Source organism: Dipodomys merriami, unplaced genomic scaffold (assembly GCF_024711535.1).
Source record: "Dipodomys merriami isolate MVZ:Mamm:240054 unplaced genomic scaffold, mDipMer1.0.p SCAF_24, whole genome shotgun sequence".
Lineage (NCBI taxonomy): Eukaryota > Metazoa > Chordata > Mammalia > Rodentia > Heteromyidae > Dipodomys > Dipodomys merriami.
In genome coordinates this window covers 22,905,491-22,923,978 of record NW_027203826.1, presented here as the reverse complement: position 1 = coordinate 22,923,978, position 18,488 = coordinate 22,905,491, and the positions used below count along the sequence as shown (strand labels likewise).

General features: G+C 33.6%; 1 protein-coding gene across 2 annotated transcripts in view; it reads right to left on the bottom strand.

The window, feature by feature from the left end:
* The window catches only part of Cop1 (COP1 E3 ubiquitin ligase), a 99,217-nt gene that overhangs the window by 13,334 nt on the left and 67,395 nt on the right, over positions 1-18,488 (bottom strand). For both annotated transcript variants that reach the window (XM_070034412.1, XM_070034413.1), the window contains exons 12-18: positions 16,102-16,245; positions 13,809-13,917; positions 12,913-12,994; positions 10,659-10,775; positions 7,217-7,334; positions 5,214-5,338; positions 3,729-3,889 (exon numbers count right to left, since the gene is read on the bottom strand). In XM_070034412.1, the coding sequence (XP_069890513.1) occupies positions 3,729-3,889; positions 5,214-5,338; positions 7,217-7,334; positions 10,659-10,775; positions 12,913-12,994; positions 13,809-13,917; positions 16,102-16,245 (856 nt within the window). The remainder of the gene's footprint in view (positions 1-3,728; positions 3,890-5,213; positions 5,339-7,216; positions 7,335-10,658; positions 10,776-12,912; positions 12,995-13,808; positions 13,918-16,101; positions 16,246-18,488) is intronic.

The following is an 18,488-nucleotide window of genomic DNA, read 5'->3' as shown; positions in this document are numbered from 1 at the left end:
GGTATTCATAATTGCAATTCTTCTTTCTAACAGATGCTTGAGAACAATTTGGATTTCTTAGTTATTTTCAACACAAACTTCTCCCAGTGGTAGCATGATTCATCTGTTCCCAAACAACAACAACAACAATCTGATCTGAACCTGGGATCTTTTTCTTCTGTAATAAGACTATCCTTTGAGGTTTCCTTTAGTATAGGCCAAGTGATGGCAAATTCTTCAAAACAATTTGCTAAAACTGTTTATTTCACTTTTATCTTGAGAGACTAACTAGATACAGAATTTTAGCTGGGTAGGTATTTTACTTCACACTTTGCATATCTGGTTTTATTATCTTCTCAATTCTATTGTGTTACTGTAACACTGGCTATCAGTGTAATAGATAATATTTTCTCTGCCTTTTTGATGAATGGTACTAGATATCAATAGGGACAAAAATGAAAACAGACTCTTCTACACAGATGATTACATGGCACACAAAAATTAATTCAAAACAGAATAAAATCATAAACATAAAACCAACCTATAATACTAAGAAATCATGATGGAAGTTTCACAACATTGATCTAAGCAATGACTTTCTGGATCTGGTCTCAAAAGCAAAGGTGACAAAAGCAAAATTGGACAAATGGTACCACACCAAATTAAAAAGCTTCTGCATGACAGGAAACAGAATTGATAAAACCTGTGAATTTTATGAAGATGTTTGCAACATAGTTAAAGAGCTCATAGCAAACACTCATAAAACAACTCAACAGCAAGTAAATTACCTAATTTAAAAAATGGCAAAGGATCTGAATCAGAAATATAAAAATAGGGAACTGGTGCTGTGGCTCAAGTGGTAGAGCACTAGCCTTGAGCTGAAGAGCTCAGGGACAGTGCCCAGGCCCAGAGTTCAAGCCCCATGACCAACTAAAAATAAATAAATAAAATACAAATTTAAAAAATGCAGAAATATAAAAATAGATAAATAGGTGTATGAAAAGAATGTTCAGCATCAGAGAGATGCAAAGTAACACCACAATGAAATACTGTATCTATTAGAATTTTTATTTTTTTTTGCTGGTTGTGGGGCTTGAACTCTGGGCCTGGACACTGTCCCTCAGCTCTTCGGCTCAAGGCTATTGCCCTATCACCTGAGCCACAGCGCCACTTTTGGCCTTTTCTGTTTATGTGGTGCTGAGGAATCGAACCCAGGGCCTCATGCATGTAAGGCAAGCACTCTACCATTGAGCCACCTTCCCAGCCCTCTATTAGAATTTATATAATAAAAAAGATGAAATGTCAGCACTGGTCAGAATTTGAGAAAAAACAAACAAAACAGAACAGTCTTGTAATGTTATTGATGAGAACATAAATTAGAATAGCCATCAAGGAAAAGAATATAGTAGAAGCTTTACAACAATTTAAATCTAAGTAAATGCCATTATGATCCAGTAATCTTACTTCTGGAAACATAAGGAACTAAACTGTATGGAAGTCACAAGAATCAAGATACAAAATCAACCTATTTATCTGTCAACTGACAACAAACACACAATACACCAACAACAGATTCTAAGCATAATTTAGTGGACATTAGCACAGAAATAACTCATATACAGAAGAAAAATACTATGATCTTAGTTTTACATGTGATCTAAAAATGTCTTATTCATAGAAGGAAATGGAAAAGAAAGATGTTAGTCATAAAGTCATGAAGATTAAGTTTTTGAGGTATCTTGTACAGCAGGGTAACTGTAGTCACATATTTCAAAATTATTAACAGAAAATATTTTAGGTGTTTTCACAAGAAGAAAAGTAAATGTTAATTGGTTTCATTCAATTACCTATGTGTCTGTGCATATGTATTGCAAAACATGACACTACCACATCAATATATTCAATTTTGTCAATAATAAAAAAATGGCTCAAAGGGGAAATCCTTTGTATTTTATATATTTTCAGCAGTTTTACTATGTCATATGAAAATGTGAACGTCTCACCACCAACAAGGATTGATCTGGGCTTGGAGGATTCAGAGGCAAGTGGTTTTAATCTAGCACTAATTTAGTTATAAAAGAATATAGGATTGAAAATTCAGCCTGTTATATTTTAACTCACCTGAATATATTCTTTGACTCACCCACAGAGTACATACAACAATGCATCTTGGTTTCCTATCCCTCTTATACTGTGTGCACAGAAAAAAGGCCACATGCCATACTATCCATAGGGTTTTATAATAAATTTAAAAGATAACTTGCAAGTAGCACTGTATATTCTTAATATACTTCCAAGGAAACAGAGCCATGAGAAGGCAACCTATGACAGGCTTATGTCTACTCAAGGACAGGGTCAACATTAGTATTATTCACACTATTTCATATCTTTCATTCTTCACAGCTCAAAGACTTACAGAACGTTTGCCCCCATCAACTCTAAAAATAATCCCTTCTAATTTCCTTTACTGCTGCTTTCTTTATCCTTTTACATATCTTATTGAAAATATTAACTGTCCTTACTTGATACTCTTTATTTTGTATTTTCTCTTTTTTGTCTTTCCATGCTTACTTCTATGCACATTTCTTCCTAACAAATCTACGCGATAAGTAATTCTTTTATTTCTACCTTGTCTCTTTTAGAACGTATTCATTGAGTTCTTCATTTTGGTAATACATTTTTCAGCCTTAAGGTTTTCATTTTTAAAAACTTTCAGTTCCAGATAAATTTTGCAATCCTGTCTTTCATTTTGTAAGCATTGTTACTTTCAAGTTATATCTGATAACTGTAATCCAGAGCTGCTGCAATTCTGTTTTTAAGCTTATTTTTATATATCCTGTATTATTTTTATTTTTTAGTATACTTACTGTATTTGACAATTAGAAAAACAAGTAAGAAAATATTTCAAATTATACATTTAGTCAGAACTTTTTGTGTTGAAAATAAAATTAAGGGTTGGACTATAGCTCAATGGGAGAATGCAATGCACAGCATCTGTGAGGCCTGGGATTCAATTCCCAGCACCAAAACCAATTCCCTCCAATGCTGATGTACAACCAAACACCTACTACTTGAGCCACACCTTAGCTTTAAATAAACATTGGTATTTTTTTTTTCTTTTTTTCTTTTGGTACCAGGGGTTGAACTAAGGGCCCCTATCAGTTCAGTCATACCCCCTAGTAAGATGTCACTAATAATTAACTCATGCTTACATTTATCGAGAATAAGGTAACTACTTCTTCATGTAAGTAACAGAAAAGTTAACCATTAAAAAATGTATAAAAGGTGAAGCCCAATAAAACTGTGTGTTTTTTTAAACCAGTAGGGTAACATCCTTGTAAGAAAATTCTTTAAATATTCTTACATATATGTATTTGTAAAACTAAGTCTACCACCTCAATCAAACCACCCTGCCCCCCAAATCTCACTCAGCTAAATGCTTACTGAGCAAATACTGCATGTGATTTTTAGAGATGAGACAGAGAACCCTGGGGAATTTTCAGTCTTCAAGAAAAGATGTACATTTGTGTACCCAAGATTCTCTGGTACATGGGAGAGGCATTGGTCAGCGTGACATTTTTTCACTAGTGACATTTCAATTGTTATTTAACATTCTTGCTTTCTCTGGTGATATAGTGCCAAGCAAAAAAGAACTCACATCCATTTATTTCTTGAAATTTAAATACTCCATGTATACACAAAGCACAGACACACACAAACAAAACCAAAACAATGAATGGGAAACTTACCCCATCTGGTAGTGCCCTCCAGCACACAGCACTAACAAATTCATTTGTATCATCTTCTTTTCTGTCTTTATCCAGAACACTTTTAACTGTATCAAACTTAAAAGTTAGCAAAGTCTTAGAAAGTCCTTTATAGTACAGATAGAGAGAGTTGTTCTCACTTCCTGAAAATAAATGATGAAAATATTATTTAGAATGGGAGAATATAGAATGATTATCAAAAAAATTTTTTGAGGTAGTACCACTATTAAACTAAGGATGACTTCACACTCTATGCAGACTCTCCTACTTTGTCTTAGGAGTAATGGAATTATATGTACACACTACCACACACAGCCAGAATAGCGTATTTAAATAGGAATTATCACACAAGAGTTTTAGCTCACATTCCAGTAATCTCTAAAGAGCAAACTTGAAAGATCATTTGGAAGTTAGGTGTGAAAAAAATTCAATTCAAAAAAGCTATGGCTTACTAAAGAGAAAAACAATGTTAAATAATGTAACAATGTAGATATCTAAGTTTAAAATCATTATATAATAATCACTGTCAACAGAAGTCTAAAATTTGTTAATTACTTTGGAAAGAATACTACACAGAAAAAAAATGAAAGTTGTAGCACCTTCAAAGGCAAATCTGAATAGGCTACATAATTTATTTCCTATTTTCCAATTAAGAATTACTCTATTAGTTTATAATAGTGCTTCATATTTCCTTTAGTGATGCTTAGGTTCATATATGTAAAGAGAACTGAATTTACCAAAGAAAAGCCATCATATAAAAACAAGTGAAAGGGGGGGCTGGGAAGGTGGCTCAGTGGTAGAGCGCTTGCCTTGCATGCCTGAGGTCCTGGGTTCGATTCCTCAGCACCACATAAGCAAAAAGAAAAAAGCCGGGAGTGGCGCTGTGGCTCAAGTGGTAGAGTGCTAGCCTTGAGCTGAAGAGCTGAGGGACAGCGCCCAGGCCCAGAGTTCAGGTCCCATGACCGGACCCAAAAAAAACCAACAATAACAAAAAAAAAAAAAAAAAAAAAAAAAGTGATGTTTATTACCTTGATTTTTCTATTTCTGGTAGAAATTTCCATAAATTATCTATAATAAAAGCCCAAGAATAAAGAAATTGCTATACAAAGGGATTGCTAAATGAAAAGAACTCTAGAGAAAGAAAATATTAAACTTAAAACAAGTATCTTCTTGGAATATTAGCAAAAATTAGTAATTTGTTTTTTGCATAATAGCTATAATATCTACAAAAATTATGTCATTATGGAGAACTACAAACATGTTTATATTTTTAAAGCAATTATTATGTATTCATAGTTTGTGGTCAACAAAATGGAGACTAGTGCTCTTCCAGCACAACCTGAGGAAAACTTTTGTTGTGTAGTCATGCCTATTGATTCTTTCTGGTTTTATCCATCATTTATCCATCATGTATAATTATAGCTACAGATATATTAAAAATTTCCTTAAAAAGATTGTTTCACTTACCACAAGCTATATAATCTCCATTGGAAGCAAGGCCTACAAAATTTTTTTCATTGATATGTCCCTTGAAGGAACGTAGACAGTATGGTTTCCCTACATTCCACAGTTTTAGCTGGCTGTCTGTTGAGCTGAAATAAACACAAAGAATAAGAATGTATTTTAATTTCCATGGTCTGAAACTCATCACCACTACTAGAGGCGATCTAATTTTGTGGTTAAAAATATAGACTATGGAGCCAGATTGTCTAAGTCTGTTTCCTAATTGGTCTTAGTTTTGCATCAGTTAAATGTGAAACATAATGATTACCACACAATGCAAAACTTAATTTAAAATGGTCCTGACAGAGGGCTGAGAAGGTGGCTCAGTGGTACAGCGCTTGCCTTGCATGCATGAGGCACTAGGTTTGATTCCTCAGCACCATATAAGCAGAAAAAAAAAAGCTGGAAGTGGTCCTGTGGCTCAAGTGGTATAGTGCTAGCCTTGAGCTGAAGAGCTAAGGGACAGAACCCAGGCCCAGAGTTCAGGCCCACGACCGGACCCTCCCCCCCCCCCCCAAAAAATGGTCCCGATAGTACTGGGTGTACAGGAAGTGATCAGCACCCCCACTTTGGAGATTAACAAGCTGAGGTTAAAGGTCAGGGACATTTTCAGGGTACCCTAGCTAGCAAACACTGCATCAAAGATCCTGCTACCTGATTGTGGAAGCTAGCTGTACAGTATTTTACAATACCACTTTAGTTTATTTTGCTTAATAATGTTGTACTAAATACTCCTCTGTTTACAGTACCAAAATATTTTGCATTAATATTGGTACTGACTCATATATTGTGGATATTTCAAAGGTCTAAATCCTTTAAAAAAATCACTGATTTATAAAAACTAAGGAAGAAATAGATGGATAAAAATATGTTCTAGGTCTACTTTAAGATCAGTTAAGATTTCCAATTGATTCAATTCAACTAAGAACACACATATTAATATATTAACTAATGGAAGTAAAAGTAATTGATTATACATTTATGAATCTGAAATAGAAAATAGTCTATACTTAAATCTGAATATTTAAATTATTTGTTGTTGATTTTATTCATTCCTAAAGATGGGATACTTTTTGCCTGGTTACTACTTCATTTAAATTTCTAAATAACCTTGCCTTAGAGTTCTAACTTTATTTCTTGTCCTCTTTTGTAACTCAATTCAAATGACCAAGTTTTTATTTAGAGCAACCAGTGTGTGAAGGTAGATAAGAGAGACCAAATACAGTGTGCTGACATAATAATCTGAGAGACTAGAAACTAAGTAATAAAGGAAATGTGTCATTTAGCTTGAGAAGAAATGGTAGATATAAAAAAGAAAAAAATCAGGAGTAGTTATTTACAAGGTAATTTAAACCCAAAGCTTGGGACTGGCTATGTTAGGAGAGGTTTGTCAATATTTTCACAAGTGAAATTTCTGTTTTACCTCACTGACATCTTATTACTTAAAAAAAAAAGTAAAAAGAGCAACTAAAAACTTAAGATTTTTTTAGTTCAGAAAGTTTTTCAAAGGACATCTGTCAGGTATAAATAGTCATACTTAGAAAATTTTCTTTGAAATATATTTAAAACCTAGTGCAAAATCAGAGAAGAGTTATAGCATAAAAGTCAACAAATAATAGTGAAACTAGATATGTAACATACTGTTTGACTTTAACAAATAATGCACTTATTCTAGTCTATGTTGCTTGTCTTATGGAAAAACAGTTACTGAAATACAATTTGAAGTTCAAATACAATTAAACCTAATATTAGATAAGTGGGACACATTAAAAATTAGCTTCTTTGCTTACAGGATTTTATTCACAAATAACATAAAAGTGAATGATACAGATCAGAATATACATGCATTTTAGTTGGACAATATGCAAAAATCTACTATTTCAGAAAAAGGACATGTAATCTTATGTTTTTCTATGTTTACAGTGACTTCTTATATGAAGCTCATGTCAGAGGAGAGTAATACTCACGCAGAGACAATTTCCTCGCCACTCACAAACTTTGCATAAGAGACTGCTTTTCGGTGTCCCTTGAATACCATGATTGGCTGTTTAGTGTTACGAAGATCATAGTAGTGGACACAGTGATCTAACACAAAACAGAATGAAAAAAATGTAGTAAATGAAGAAATGGAAAGAAAAACGAACTGGTTTTGGTGGTTTTTGTCAAATGTTTTACAATGTCAAATTTCTAACAAGCAGAAAGAGAAAAATGAAGAGTAATTATCTTCCAAAAGAAATGGCAGACAATTTTATAGGCATGATGAACTCCAAACATAGCAAAACAAAATCCCCTTAATCAAGTACTCAGAACCAGCTTACTTTGCTAAGTGGTGAGTTATTTCCAGTCCTATTTATATCATCATAGTGCTGACTACTTTTTTAGATTTCATGCATGTATTTATAATGAGGTTATACTTGTTTGGTGCTGTTAGCTCATGCCTGTAATCCTAGCTACTAAGGAGGCTGAGTTCTGATGCTTGCAGTACAAAGCCATCCCAACCAGGTAAATTCATAAGACTCAACCAATTAACCAGTAACAAGCCAGAACAACTGTGGCTCAAGTGGCAGAGCACTAGCTTTGAGCAAAAAAGTTCAGGGAGAGCACTCACATCCTGAGTTTAAGTCCCAAGACTGCTAAAAAAAAGCATATAAAGCATATGAAGATGGTCTACAATTTCAAACTTGTAGGAGTACTTTAAACACTATGATAAAAATGGAGAATCCTATAATAATTTCCTTTATTAAGGGATGTGTGTTCACAAATACTTCTGAAGAATTGCTGTGATATTCAAAAATACTCTTTGGAAATATTTGGGTATTGTCCTATTTCTTCTTTTGTCGGTTATGGGTCTTGAACTTTGGGCTTAGGCGCTGTCCCTCAGCTCTTCAGATCAAGGGTAGAGCTCGTTACCACTTGAGCCATAGCGCCATTTCAGGTTTTCTGGTGGTTAATTGGAAATAAGAGTCTCATGGATGTTCCTTCCCCAGCTGGTTTTGAACCGTGATCCTCAGATATCAGCCTCCTGAGTAGCTAGGATTACAGGTGTGACCACTGGCACCTGGCTTCAAGCTAACTTTTAATTTGAAAATATTTAAAGTTACAGAAAAGGAAAATTTCAAAAACAACAAAATAATACAATGAATAACTTTCTATTCTAGACTTACTAATTTATACATGTGTCACTATTGCTTTATCCCTACCCTATATACTCACATTCCAATACCCAAACATTTGTAAGCTTCAACCATAAAAACTATTTAACTGTAAAATCTTTAGGAGTAAAAATGAATGAAAAAAATCATTAGGATGTAAGATCTAAAAATAGAATCAATGACATCAACAATATCATTGTTTTGCCAACAATATCATTGTTTTTCACAAACAACAACAAAACCCCCCCAAAACCCAGATACATCTGAATTTGTCAGAATGGGTTTATTATTTTGCTGAAGTTATACTACTGGTTCTTTCTACTGTATCACATCAATTTTTTTCTTATAATATGGTGCTGTGTGATTACTTAGTTATATGTCTCAATGGCCTTGTCAGTATAATTTGTTCTTTTATTTCAGTTTTTGAATCTAATTAAGCTCTGCCCACAACTATTAAAGACACAGATATATTTTATATAGCTAAATGTTTTAAAATGTTTACGAGTGTATATATACATACAAACATCTTCACATACATATTTGCTTACGGTATTTAAATATAAAATAAACACAGATATAAACATTATTTCCTGTCCAGGTGCTGGTGGCTCACATCTGTAATCCTAGCTACTCAGAAGACAGAGGACTAAGAAGGCAGCCTGGGCAGCAAAATTCATGAAATTCTTATCTCCAATTAACCACCAAAACCTGGATGTGGAGTTGTGGCACATAATACACACTGGAATACTCATCCATTAGAAAGAATGATACTATACCATTTATAAAGAAATGAAAAGACTTGGAAAAAATTATGCTTAGTGACAACAGGGTACAAACCATAGGGAAAAAAACCAAATCACATAGTACATTAAAAAGAAATCACGCCAGGCGCCAGTGGCTCACGCCTGTAATCCTAGCTATTCAGGAGGCTGAGATCTGAGGATCACAGTTCAAAGCCAGCCCAGCCAAAAAGTCTGTGAGTCTCTTATCTCCAATAAACCACTAGAAAACCGGAAGTGGAACTGTGGCTCAAGCGGTAAAGCAGCGCTCGTCTTGAGCTGAAGAGTGCAGGGACAGCACCCACGCCCAGAGTTCAAGCTCCACGACCAACCAAAAAAATAAATAAATAAAAATAAAGAAATCACATAGTACATTAAAAATACCAACAAGAACAAAGAAAAACCGTTTGGTCTAGACAGCAAAAGGACACGTTTCCCCTTGTATGGAAGCCAGACTTAGGTTACAAACTTGTAAGTAAATATGTTGAGTGGTATGCAAGTATATACAAATGTAAAACTGAAATATGATAGATTCAAGTGAGATCTCAAGAAGTATGTAATTCTTTACAAAGCCAAAATCAAAGACAGCAAAATAAAACACCAGAAAGTGGGTACTCAAAGGGTGTAGGGTTGGTCAAGGGGAAAAGCGTAGATGAAAGAAGAGGGGAGAGAATGAAGAATATAATGTACATCCTACAAAATTAAGAAGAGTGAGGGAAGAGGTGGGTAGGGGCGGAATAGCTGAGAAGGTTATAAGTGGTGACACTGATTAAGTTATACTGTATTCATAAACTGCTCTGTCAAATGGCAACTCCTTTGTACAACTACCTAAAGATTAAAAAAAGGAACATACAATTATATGATTAGAATACTCAATTTTATTTTTGTTAGTTATGTACTATATCAGCCTGTACTATATAATGAAACTGGCCTATTCATGGCCTCCAGGTGAGTGCTTTGTACATTGTAAGCACTCAATAAATAGTAGTTGAATGAATGCATTTAGGCTATTTAAACAAAATTGTGATTAACAAGACAATAATCAACATATGTTTACTTATTAAAGATGCGTTACAAAATAATAATTAAGGTATACCACTATATGAGTCATGACAGTATATTTTGAATTTAGAGGCCTACAATGAAATAAAAATTTAAGAATACAGGGATGATTGTTCCTATTAAAATGTTCAGGTAGGAAAAGATTTTTTTTTTTTTTTTTGTTGTTGTTTGGATTTGTCCATTGTGGGGCCTGAACTGTGGGCCTGGTTGCTGTCCCTCAGCTCTGCAGCTCAAGACTAGTGCTCTACCATTTGAGCCACAGCACCACTTCTTGCTTTTTCTGTGTATATGGTACTGGGGAGTCGAACCCAGGGCCTCATGCATGAGAGGCAAGCACTGTACCTCTGAGCCACCTTCCCAGCCCCAGGAAAAGATTTTTTGATGACAATCAAAAACTATCTGCTTTCATTTCTTACCTGCACAACCAAAAGCCAGATGATATCTGGAGGAGGGACTGAATTTCACACAGCACACATTAGCCTTTGCTTCAATGCTTGCCACTGAATTGTCTAGGTTGGTAGACCATAGCTTCACTAAAGGAAAAACAATAAAAGTAAAACATTAGTAGACATTTCTATTTATAAAGTATCTTAGCACAGATATCTTTTTTTGTAACAATATATTTTGGTTTTCTAGTACTGAAAAGTGTTTAAGCAAAATGCTTAATTAATGAAATACCTTATTTGAAAACAGGAGAGCTTAATTTCAATGTGAAAAAAATCAACACAAATAAGCAATTTTGCAAAGAAATAATAAGGACCTATGGGACAAAGATCAGAATCCAACAATAAACATGGAGTTTTAAATGCATATTTAAATGCTTTAAATGCATATATTTTGATAAAATCATACATTCTCGCATGCATAATAAAAATCAGAACAAAAACATCTCCTAAATTACTTTTTTTTTTTTGGGTCCGGTCATGGGGCCTGAACTCTGCCCTGGGCGCTGTCCCTTAGCTCTTCAGCTCAAGGCTAGCGCTCTACCACTTGAGCCACAGTGCCACTTCCGGCTTTTTTCTTTTTGCTTATGTGGTGCTGAGGAATTGAACCCAAGGTCTCATGCATGCAAGGCAAGCTCTCTACCACTGAGCTACCCTCCCAGTCCCTAAATTACTTTTAAAGGTGTTCTTAACATGCAATGATATCTTTCAAAGATTTAAAAATTTAACAGTATGTGTTATATATACCTGAAGTAATATATTTAATAAATGCTTAGTTAAATATCAAAGCTTGCTTTGTTTCCCTCCCTCCCTCCCTTCCTTTTTGGTGTTAGTCTTGGGGCAAGAGCCTGGGTGCTGTCTCTCTGAGCCTTTTTTGCTCAAGGCTGGCAATGGACCATTTGAGCCAGAGCTCTATTTCCAGTTCTTAATGGTCAACTGGAGACCGAGTCTCATAGACTTTCCTGCCTGGCCTAACTTTGAATGGTGATCCTCAAGTCTCAGCCTTCTGAGGAGCTATGATTACAGGCATGAGCTACTGGCACACAGCCCAAAGTTGTACTTTTGTATTTAATATCTACGCTATTGCAACAGAATATACGGAAACTTATCATAATTAATGTTATAAAATCTGACCTACTAGAGCAGATCTAATCTGAAAACAGAACTGGAAAGATGAGCTGCGATTTTTATACTGGTATCAGAACAAACACATACTTTTAAACAAGACTATATAGTTGGGTAGGTATTGCATAATATGCAGATTTTTGAGGACACAAGTTGCCATCCTGGTTGCAAATCTGATTAAATGAGGAAAGGTAACCAACAAGTAACAAAGAAAAGGAATGAATGAAATAACAAGGGTTGACAAAGGTAAAGACTAAATAGAACATATAGGCATTACAAGAATTACTTTTAGGAATATAAAATGGTACTGCTACTATAGAGAACATAATAGTCCACAAAAAACTAATCATAAAAGTAACATATGATACAATTTCACTTGAGTATTACCTAGAAGGACTGAAAAAAACCATGAAGAAATATTTGCATATTTGTATTTCTATGATCATATACTGCATAGTAATTCTTAACAGTCAAAAGGGTGAATTTTATGTGTACCAAAAGGAAAACATAATGCATGTTACTTTTGTAACACTTATGAAAGCAGAATATGATGCTAAACACAGCTTCCAATGCTATCCTTGTCATAAAAATGGTTAAAGCAATACCAAAAAAGGGTAGAAAGAAAAGCAGAAAACAATAATAAAGATAAATGAATTTTTAAAAAGATAAATAAATAAGAGAATAGAAAAGTCAATTAAACTGACAAAAAGATACATGGAAGTTTTGTCATGAAATATTTACAAAGCATATTATAGGGCTCTATACTAAAAACTTTCATAAAATTAGAATAGATTTATAAATATTTACTTCAAGAGACAAACATTCACTTGATGATATGTAGAGAACATAACTTTTAGATGGCACCAACTCTACATATTACCATGTGGCACAAATTGAGAAAATATTATATAAAGATGCAAAATATTCATTTTTCCTTCACTTAGAAAGAAAAGTTGATGTGTGTGGGTTTAGGTTATTTTTGGAATAATTAGTAATCACAAAGGACTGTTATGAGTTTCAATAAATGCTTTAATTTGTGCCAAAAAAATTGGGAAAAAAGTAAAGTGTTCAGAAAGAGTAACAGACAAAAAAACAAACAAACCTTTTGCATCATCAGAACCTGAAGCCAAAAGTTTAGGATCCATCAAATTAAAGTCAACACTCCAACACCTCTTCTCATGTTCCTGGGTACACAAGAAAGACAAAGACTCAGAAAGAATACAAATCTTCAAAGCAAGAAAAAAAAGAGATACCAATTTATTCCTTGGGGAATGGAAGTCTGTAAAAACAAAGAACAAACTAAGCTGCTGGGCACTAGAGACTCCTGAGTGTTATCCTAGTTACTCAGGAGGCTGTGATCTGAGGATTTCAGTGTGAAGCTAGCCCAAGCAGTAGAGTCCAAGAGACTTTTATTTCCAATAAACTACTTAGAAAAAGCCAGAAGTGGCACTGTGGCTTAAGTAGCAGAGTGCTAGCTTTGAGCACAAAGAGGCTCAGAGACAGCGCCCAGGCCCTGATTTCAAGGCACAGGACTGGGATTTATAAAAGAAAGATTTAAAGCAACCATAAACCTTTTCACATTATCTTAAATTACTACTTTTGTAAATTATTTAATACATTCTAAAAACATAAAAGTCTGAAGAGTGCTTCAGAAGACCATTTTGTATTACATAGTTATTATGGGATCTAAAAGTATTATATACAGTCAGGTGCTAGTGGCTCACGGTTCAAAGCAAGACAGGTAGGAAAGTCTGAGACTCTAATTTCCAACTAACCACCAGAAAACTGGAAGTGGGGCTATGACTGAAAGTGGGAGAGTACTAGGCAGTAGGCAGAAAAGCTCAGCTCCCAGGCCCTGAGTTCAAGCCTCATGACAAATAACAAAAAAAAGAAAAAAAAACCTTTTCAGTAATTTCCAATCTGTAATTATTAATCAAAGGACATTAGTTATGAAAATAGTAAAGATGCAATTCCTACCTAACTAGCCTCTTTATTTACCTGATACACTTTTGATCTCTGTCCTGTGAATCCATCCCATAGGATAACAGTACCTTCATAATCACTGCTGGCTAACAGGTTTTTATGATAACTGCTCCAACTGATACAGCTGTAAAGAAAGTTAAAACTTACATAAAATAAAAATGACTGTATAAAGAATGTTTTTAAAAGGGACAAAGGAGACTTGCAACTTACAGAAAAGAGACAATTTCATTAATACTGAGAGATCTTTTCAAGTCCAGAAGAACAAAATAAGTCTAAAATAAAAAAATCTTTTAAAATATATATATGTACGTATATAGCTTCACTCACAATAGGATGCAATTAAAACTTACAAATTTCCTACATGACAAATCTGTGAAAAGCTTGTAAATTTCAGTAATTGGGAAAGGTCATCTGTATTTTTAAATATACTTACTAGACTTTCTGAAAAAAAATTATTTGAGAGTTAAAACATGGAAAATAGAACTATGCTAAAATTCCAAGTGTGCCACTTAAGAATTATGGCTCTGACTAAGTTAGTGTACTTCTTACACTGGTATAAACAAATTGGCTAACTCTGTTCAGGTGTGCTTGGTATTAACAGTTTCACTCCCAAGCCCATAGCTTTCAGGGTTGAACAATTTCAGCAATTTACTTATCATATATAAAGTATTGTATAATTTTATGTATCATGATAGTAGTTAGCACATTTAGACCCTCTACATTTCCATCACAGTATGACTTACTTTGTTATGAACTAGCTATTCTGAAGAGTGTATTATGGGGATATTTTAAAAGCATAGTTTATAAAAGAGGTATAACCATTATGGTCTCTATAAGAGAGCTCTACAGTTCTCTTAAAGCATTTAAAACACTATAAAACATTTAAGACTTGTATTCTCTCTACTTAGGTATAATAGTAGAATCTCAATGATGAGCGCTACTGATAAATGGGCAGACTCACTTTTATGAATCATTTAGGAAAAAGGAGAAGCCAAAACAAATTATGGAGAGACTATAACATTTACTATATTATCAACATTATAAAAAATACATTTATATAAACATACACCACAGACTGAGAATACTTGTTTCAAAAATATGAAATGTTTCAAAATGTGTAACTTTCAGAGCATTGATATCACATGACAAGACAGGTGACAGTTCAATAAAATTAAACTTTGTTTAAAGCTCAAATTATGAAAACATAATGTAGAAAACTACCTTCAAACTACTTATAAAAGGTATATGTAAAACATAAATGAATTTTGTGCTTAGATTTGGGTCCCATCCCCTAGAAGTATCAGTATATACATAAAAGTAATCAAATTAAAAACACTTTTGGTCTCAAATATTCGAGATAAAGGATGCTCAACCTGTATTTATGTCATTTACTAAGATATGAAAGATACAGAGACTAATTTGAAGATGTGCAATGTTGTAAATAAAGTTATTGGTAAATGGCTTCCTTAGATCAGTGTTCATGAATAACTTCAAGCTTTTTTGTTTTAGGGAGAATAAAAAGATAAGAGGAAAGAGGTGGGTAAAAAAATGAAAGGATTTACTGATATTTTGAGAGGATATACTATAGTACCTAATTTCTGTACTTTTTAACAGTTTTTGAGTTAGATAAGCATTCTTTATAATCATAATTCCAAATAAGTGAAACTTAAGTACTAGCTATGAATGAAAGGCAGAATTTTCTGTAAAAATGAAAACAATGTAAACATTATATTCCTTAGAGACTTGAGCATGCTATGGGAGATACTTTGACTTACAGACAGTAACCAACAAGCTATAATAATTTTTGCTGAACATTGACCTAATGGCCATTTCCAATAAAGACCTTTAATTAAGTGAAAGAAAGACTTTCATTTGTCAACTATAAAAACAATACATTCTAACCCCCACAGGGGAAAAGCAACTGTAAGAAAGATATTTTCTAAATGCATAGGGAAAATATTCTGTCAATAAGTTATTTTCCATGTACACGGTATAATTTACATCATTCACCATGAATGATTAAGGAGTCTCATGTGAAAGTAAAATAATCTCCCCTAGTGGGGCTGGGAAGGTGGCTCAGTGGTAGAGTGCTTGCCTTGTGTGCATGAGGCCCTGGGTTCAATTCCTCAGCACCACATAAGCAGAAAAAGCCAGAAGTGGCTTAAGTGGTAGAGCACTAGTGCTAGCCTTGAGCTGAAGAGGTGAAGGACAGCACCCAGGCCTAGAGTTCAAGCCCCACAACTGACCAAAAAAAAAAGTACAAAAAAAATCTCCCCTAGTATGCATACCAACTTTTATACACACATACCTGATTTTGGAATTGCAGGTCATTTCATTCTCAGGGTAATGAATATCCACTGCATCCTGGATGACTGTGCCGTACTCATAGACTTTAATCTTTTTTGTAACCCCAGCAATTGCAAAATAGTCACAATCCCGATCAAATTCAATACTAAAGAAAATGTACACAGTTCATATGTAACAGCCTTCACAAAGCTTTTATGATTGTTATTTTCTATTTCTAGGATTGTTATTTTCTATTTCTAACATGATTTAATCTAAAAACTATCTTCAAATTATGTGAAGCCCTATGTTCTGAGTACATCATCAAGACATGTCAAAATACATCTACATTTGTGTCAAGACATGCTTTTGTTCCTAGATACCAATATATATTTTAGTTCAGTGCCAGAAAACACATTACAATTTAGTGAAAGAGATATAATGGCTGGATATGACAAATAAGTCAAAAGGAAATTATCAATTTGTTTCTTTTCATGAATTCTAGTTAATAGAATTTTGCAGAAAGATTTCACAGAATGTACTGGTATTTAATAAATTAGTAAACAAACAGAATTGCTTGAAGAACTAGATGATGACATGTGGACAGAATTCACATCAAAATTGAAATATTTTATTTATTTACTATTAGCTATATTTATTACTTATCTCCAAATTAATGTTTTATTCCTCCAATAAATATGGTCTCTCTGAATACACATTCTTCAAACCACAAGTTGTATGTGTATAAGAGGGGAAAAAAATTCCTTCTTTTTGAGATACAAAGAATTCATTCATTTCTTGGTGACCTTTATAAAATTTTATTGCATGCTCAAAAGTAACCTATCTACAAGCAAGTTACAAAGCCTAATTGTCTTTACAGAACTTAACTTGAAGCCTCAGCAAAGTTAGTGTTACATAACCAAATAGAATTTGACTGATCCAAACAAGTAGTTGAAATGAATAACCACACATACATTGCCTTTCCATTTGATTTACACACCCTTTTCTAGAGTCTAGCTACAATGCTAGAGCACATAAAATTCTCTCTAATCTACAACTGAAAGTATAGTAAAATCAGCTAGTATTCATTAGTCATTCTCCAACTACTTGTGTATAAACTCACTAAGAGTATTGAAGAGATGTAATCTCAACATTAGCCACCTTGGTAAGTGTTCTAACTGGTATTTAAAAAATCAAGGAGAATGGTTTCAGACTTGATGCTAATAATTAATAGGCTATATCACAAATCAAAGCACTTACACGTAAGCTATAATAAAATTATGTATGCATGTGCCTTTTCTACATATATATACATACATATATATTTACATACATATATATGTAGTTGAATGTATTTCTCCTCCTAAAATGACTATGGATGGCACTGCATGGGGGAGAGAACTAGGCAAACATACCAGTATTAGTAACCTGAGGTTTTGAAATCTTTTAAAAGTAAAGGAAAAGATTTTAATATAAATGCTAACAAAAATAGAAAGATTATTATATGTAGTGAGTTTTTATTAAAAGAGAAAGGAAGGTAAATGATGCTTTTTATTTTAAAAAATACAAGTACTTGTATCACTATAACTCAGGCTTTCAGTGCTTTCAAATACTGAGCCATGTGATCCCTATTTCTGACAAATTTAATCCTAGTTACTCTAGACTCTAGAAACAGATCATAGAATAACTCAATGAACACTGAAGTTTTTAGATGCAGAGCACTTTCTAAAACAAAAACTAAAAATCTCCTATTTCACAGGGTATTTAAGACTGATAATGCAAAAAAATGTACAGAAGTTTAACAGTGACTAGACTGGAAGAAAACAAAGGTTAAAAAATAACAAATGAACTGGGGGCCAGTGGCTCACACCTGTAATCCTAGCTACTCAGGAGGCTGAGATCTGAGGATCAAGGTTCAAAGCCAGCCTGGGCAGGAAAGCCCATGAAACTCTTATCTCCAATAAACCACCAGAAAACCAAAGTGGTTCTGTGGCTCAAGTGGTAGAGTGCTTGCCTTGAGCTGAAGACCTGAGGGATGGCGCCCAGGCCCAGAGTTCAAGTCCCACAACTGACCAAAAAAAAATAAAATAAAAAAATAACAAATGTATCTACTTACACAATTAATTTTAAAAAATTGTTAAAAATCTTGCTATTGCAATACCAAAGTTAACTTGGTGATATACTACTACTAATAATTATTAAAACCACTAGCTTATTACTGAAATAATAAATTCAATTTCAGTAGCACTAGATTCATTCTAAATTTCCGAAAACAATTTTTCTTTCAAAAACATTACTAAAGATTTTCTTCAAGCATGGATTAAAATTTCACTTTCACATTTTGAAATATTTCAACTGTTTAAAGAAAGTGATTGATTTTAACACTTGAAAAACATAATTTAGCTACAGGAA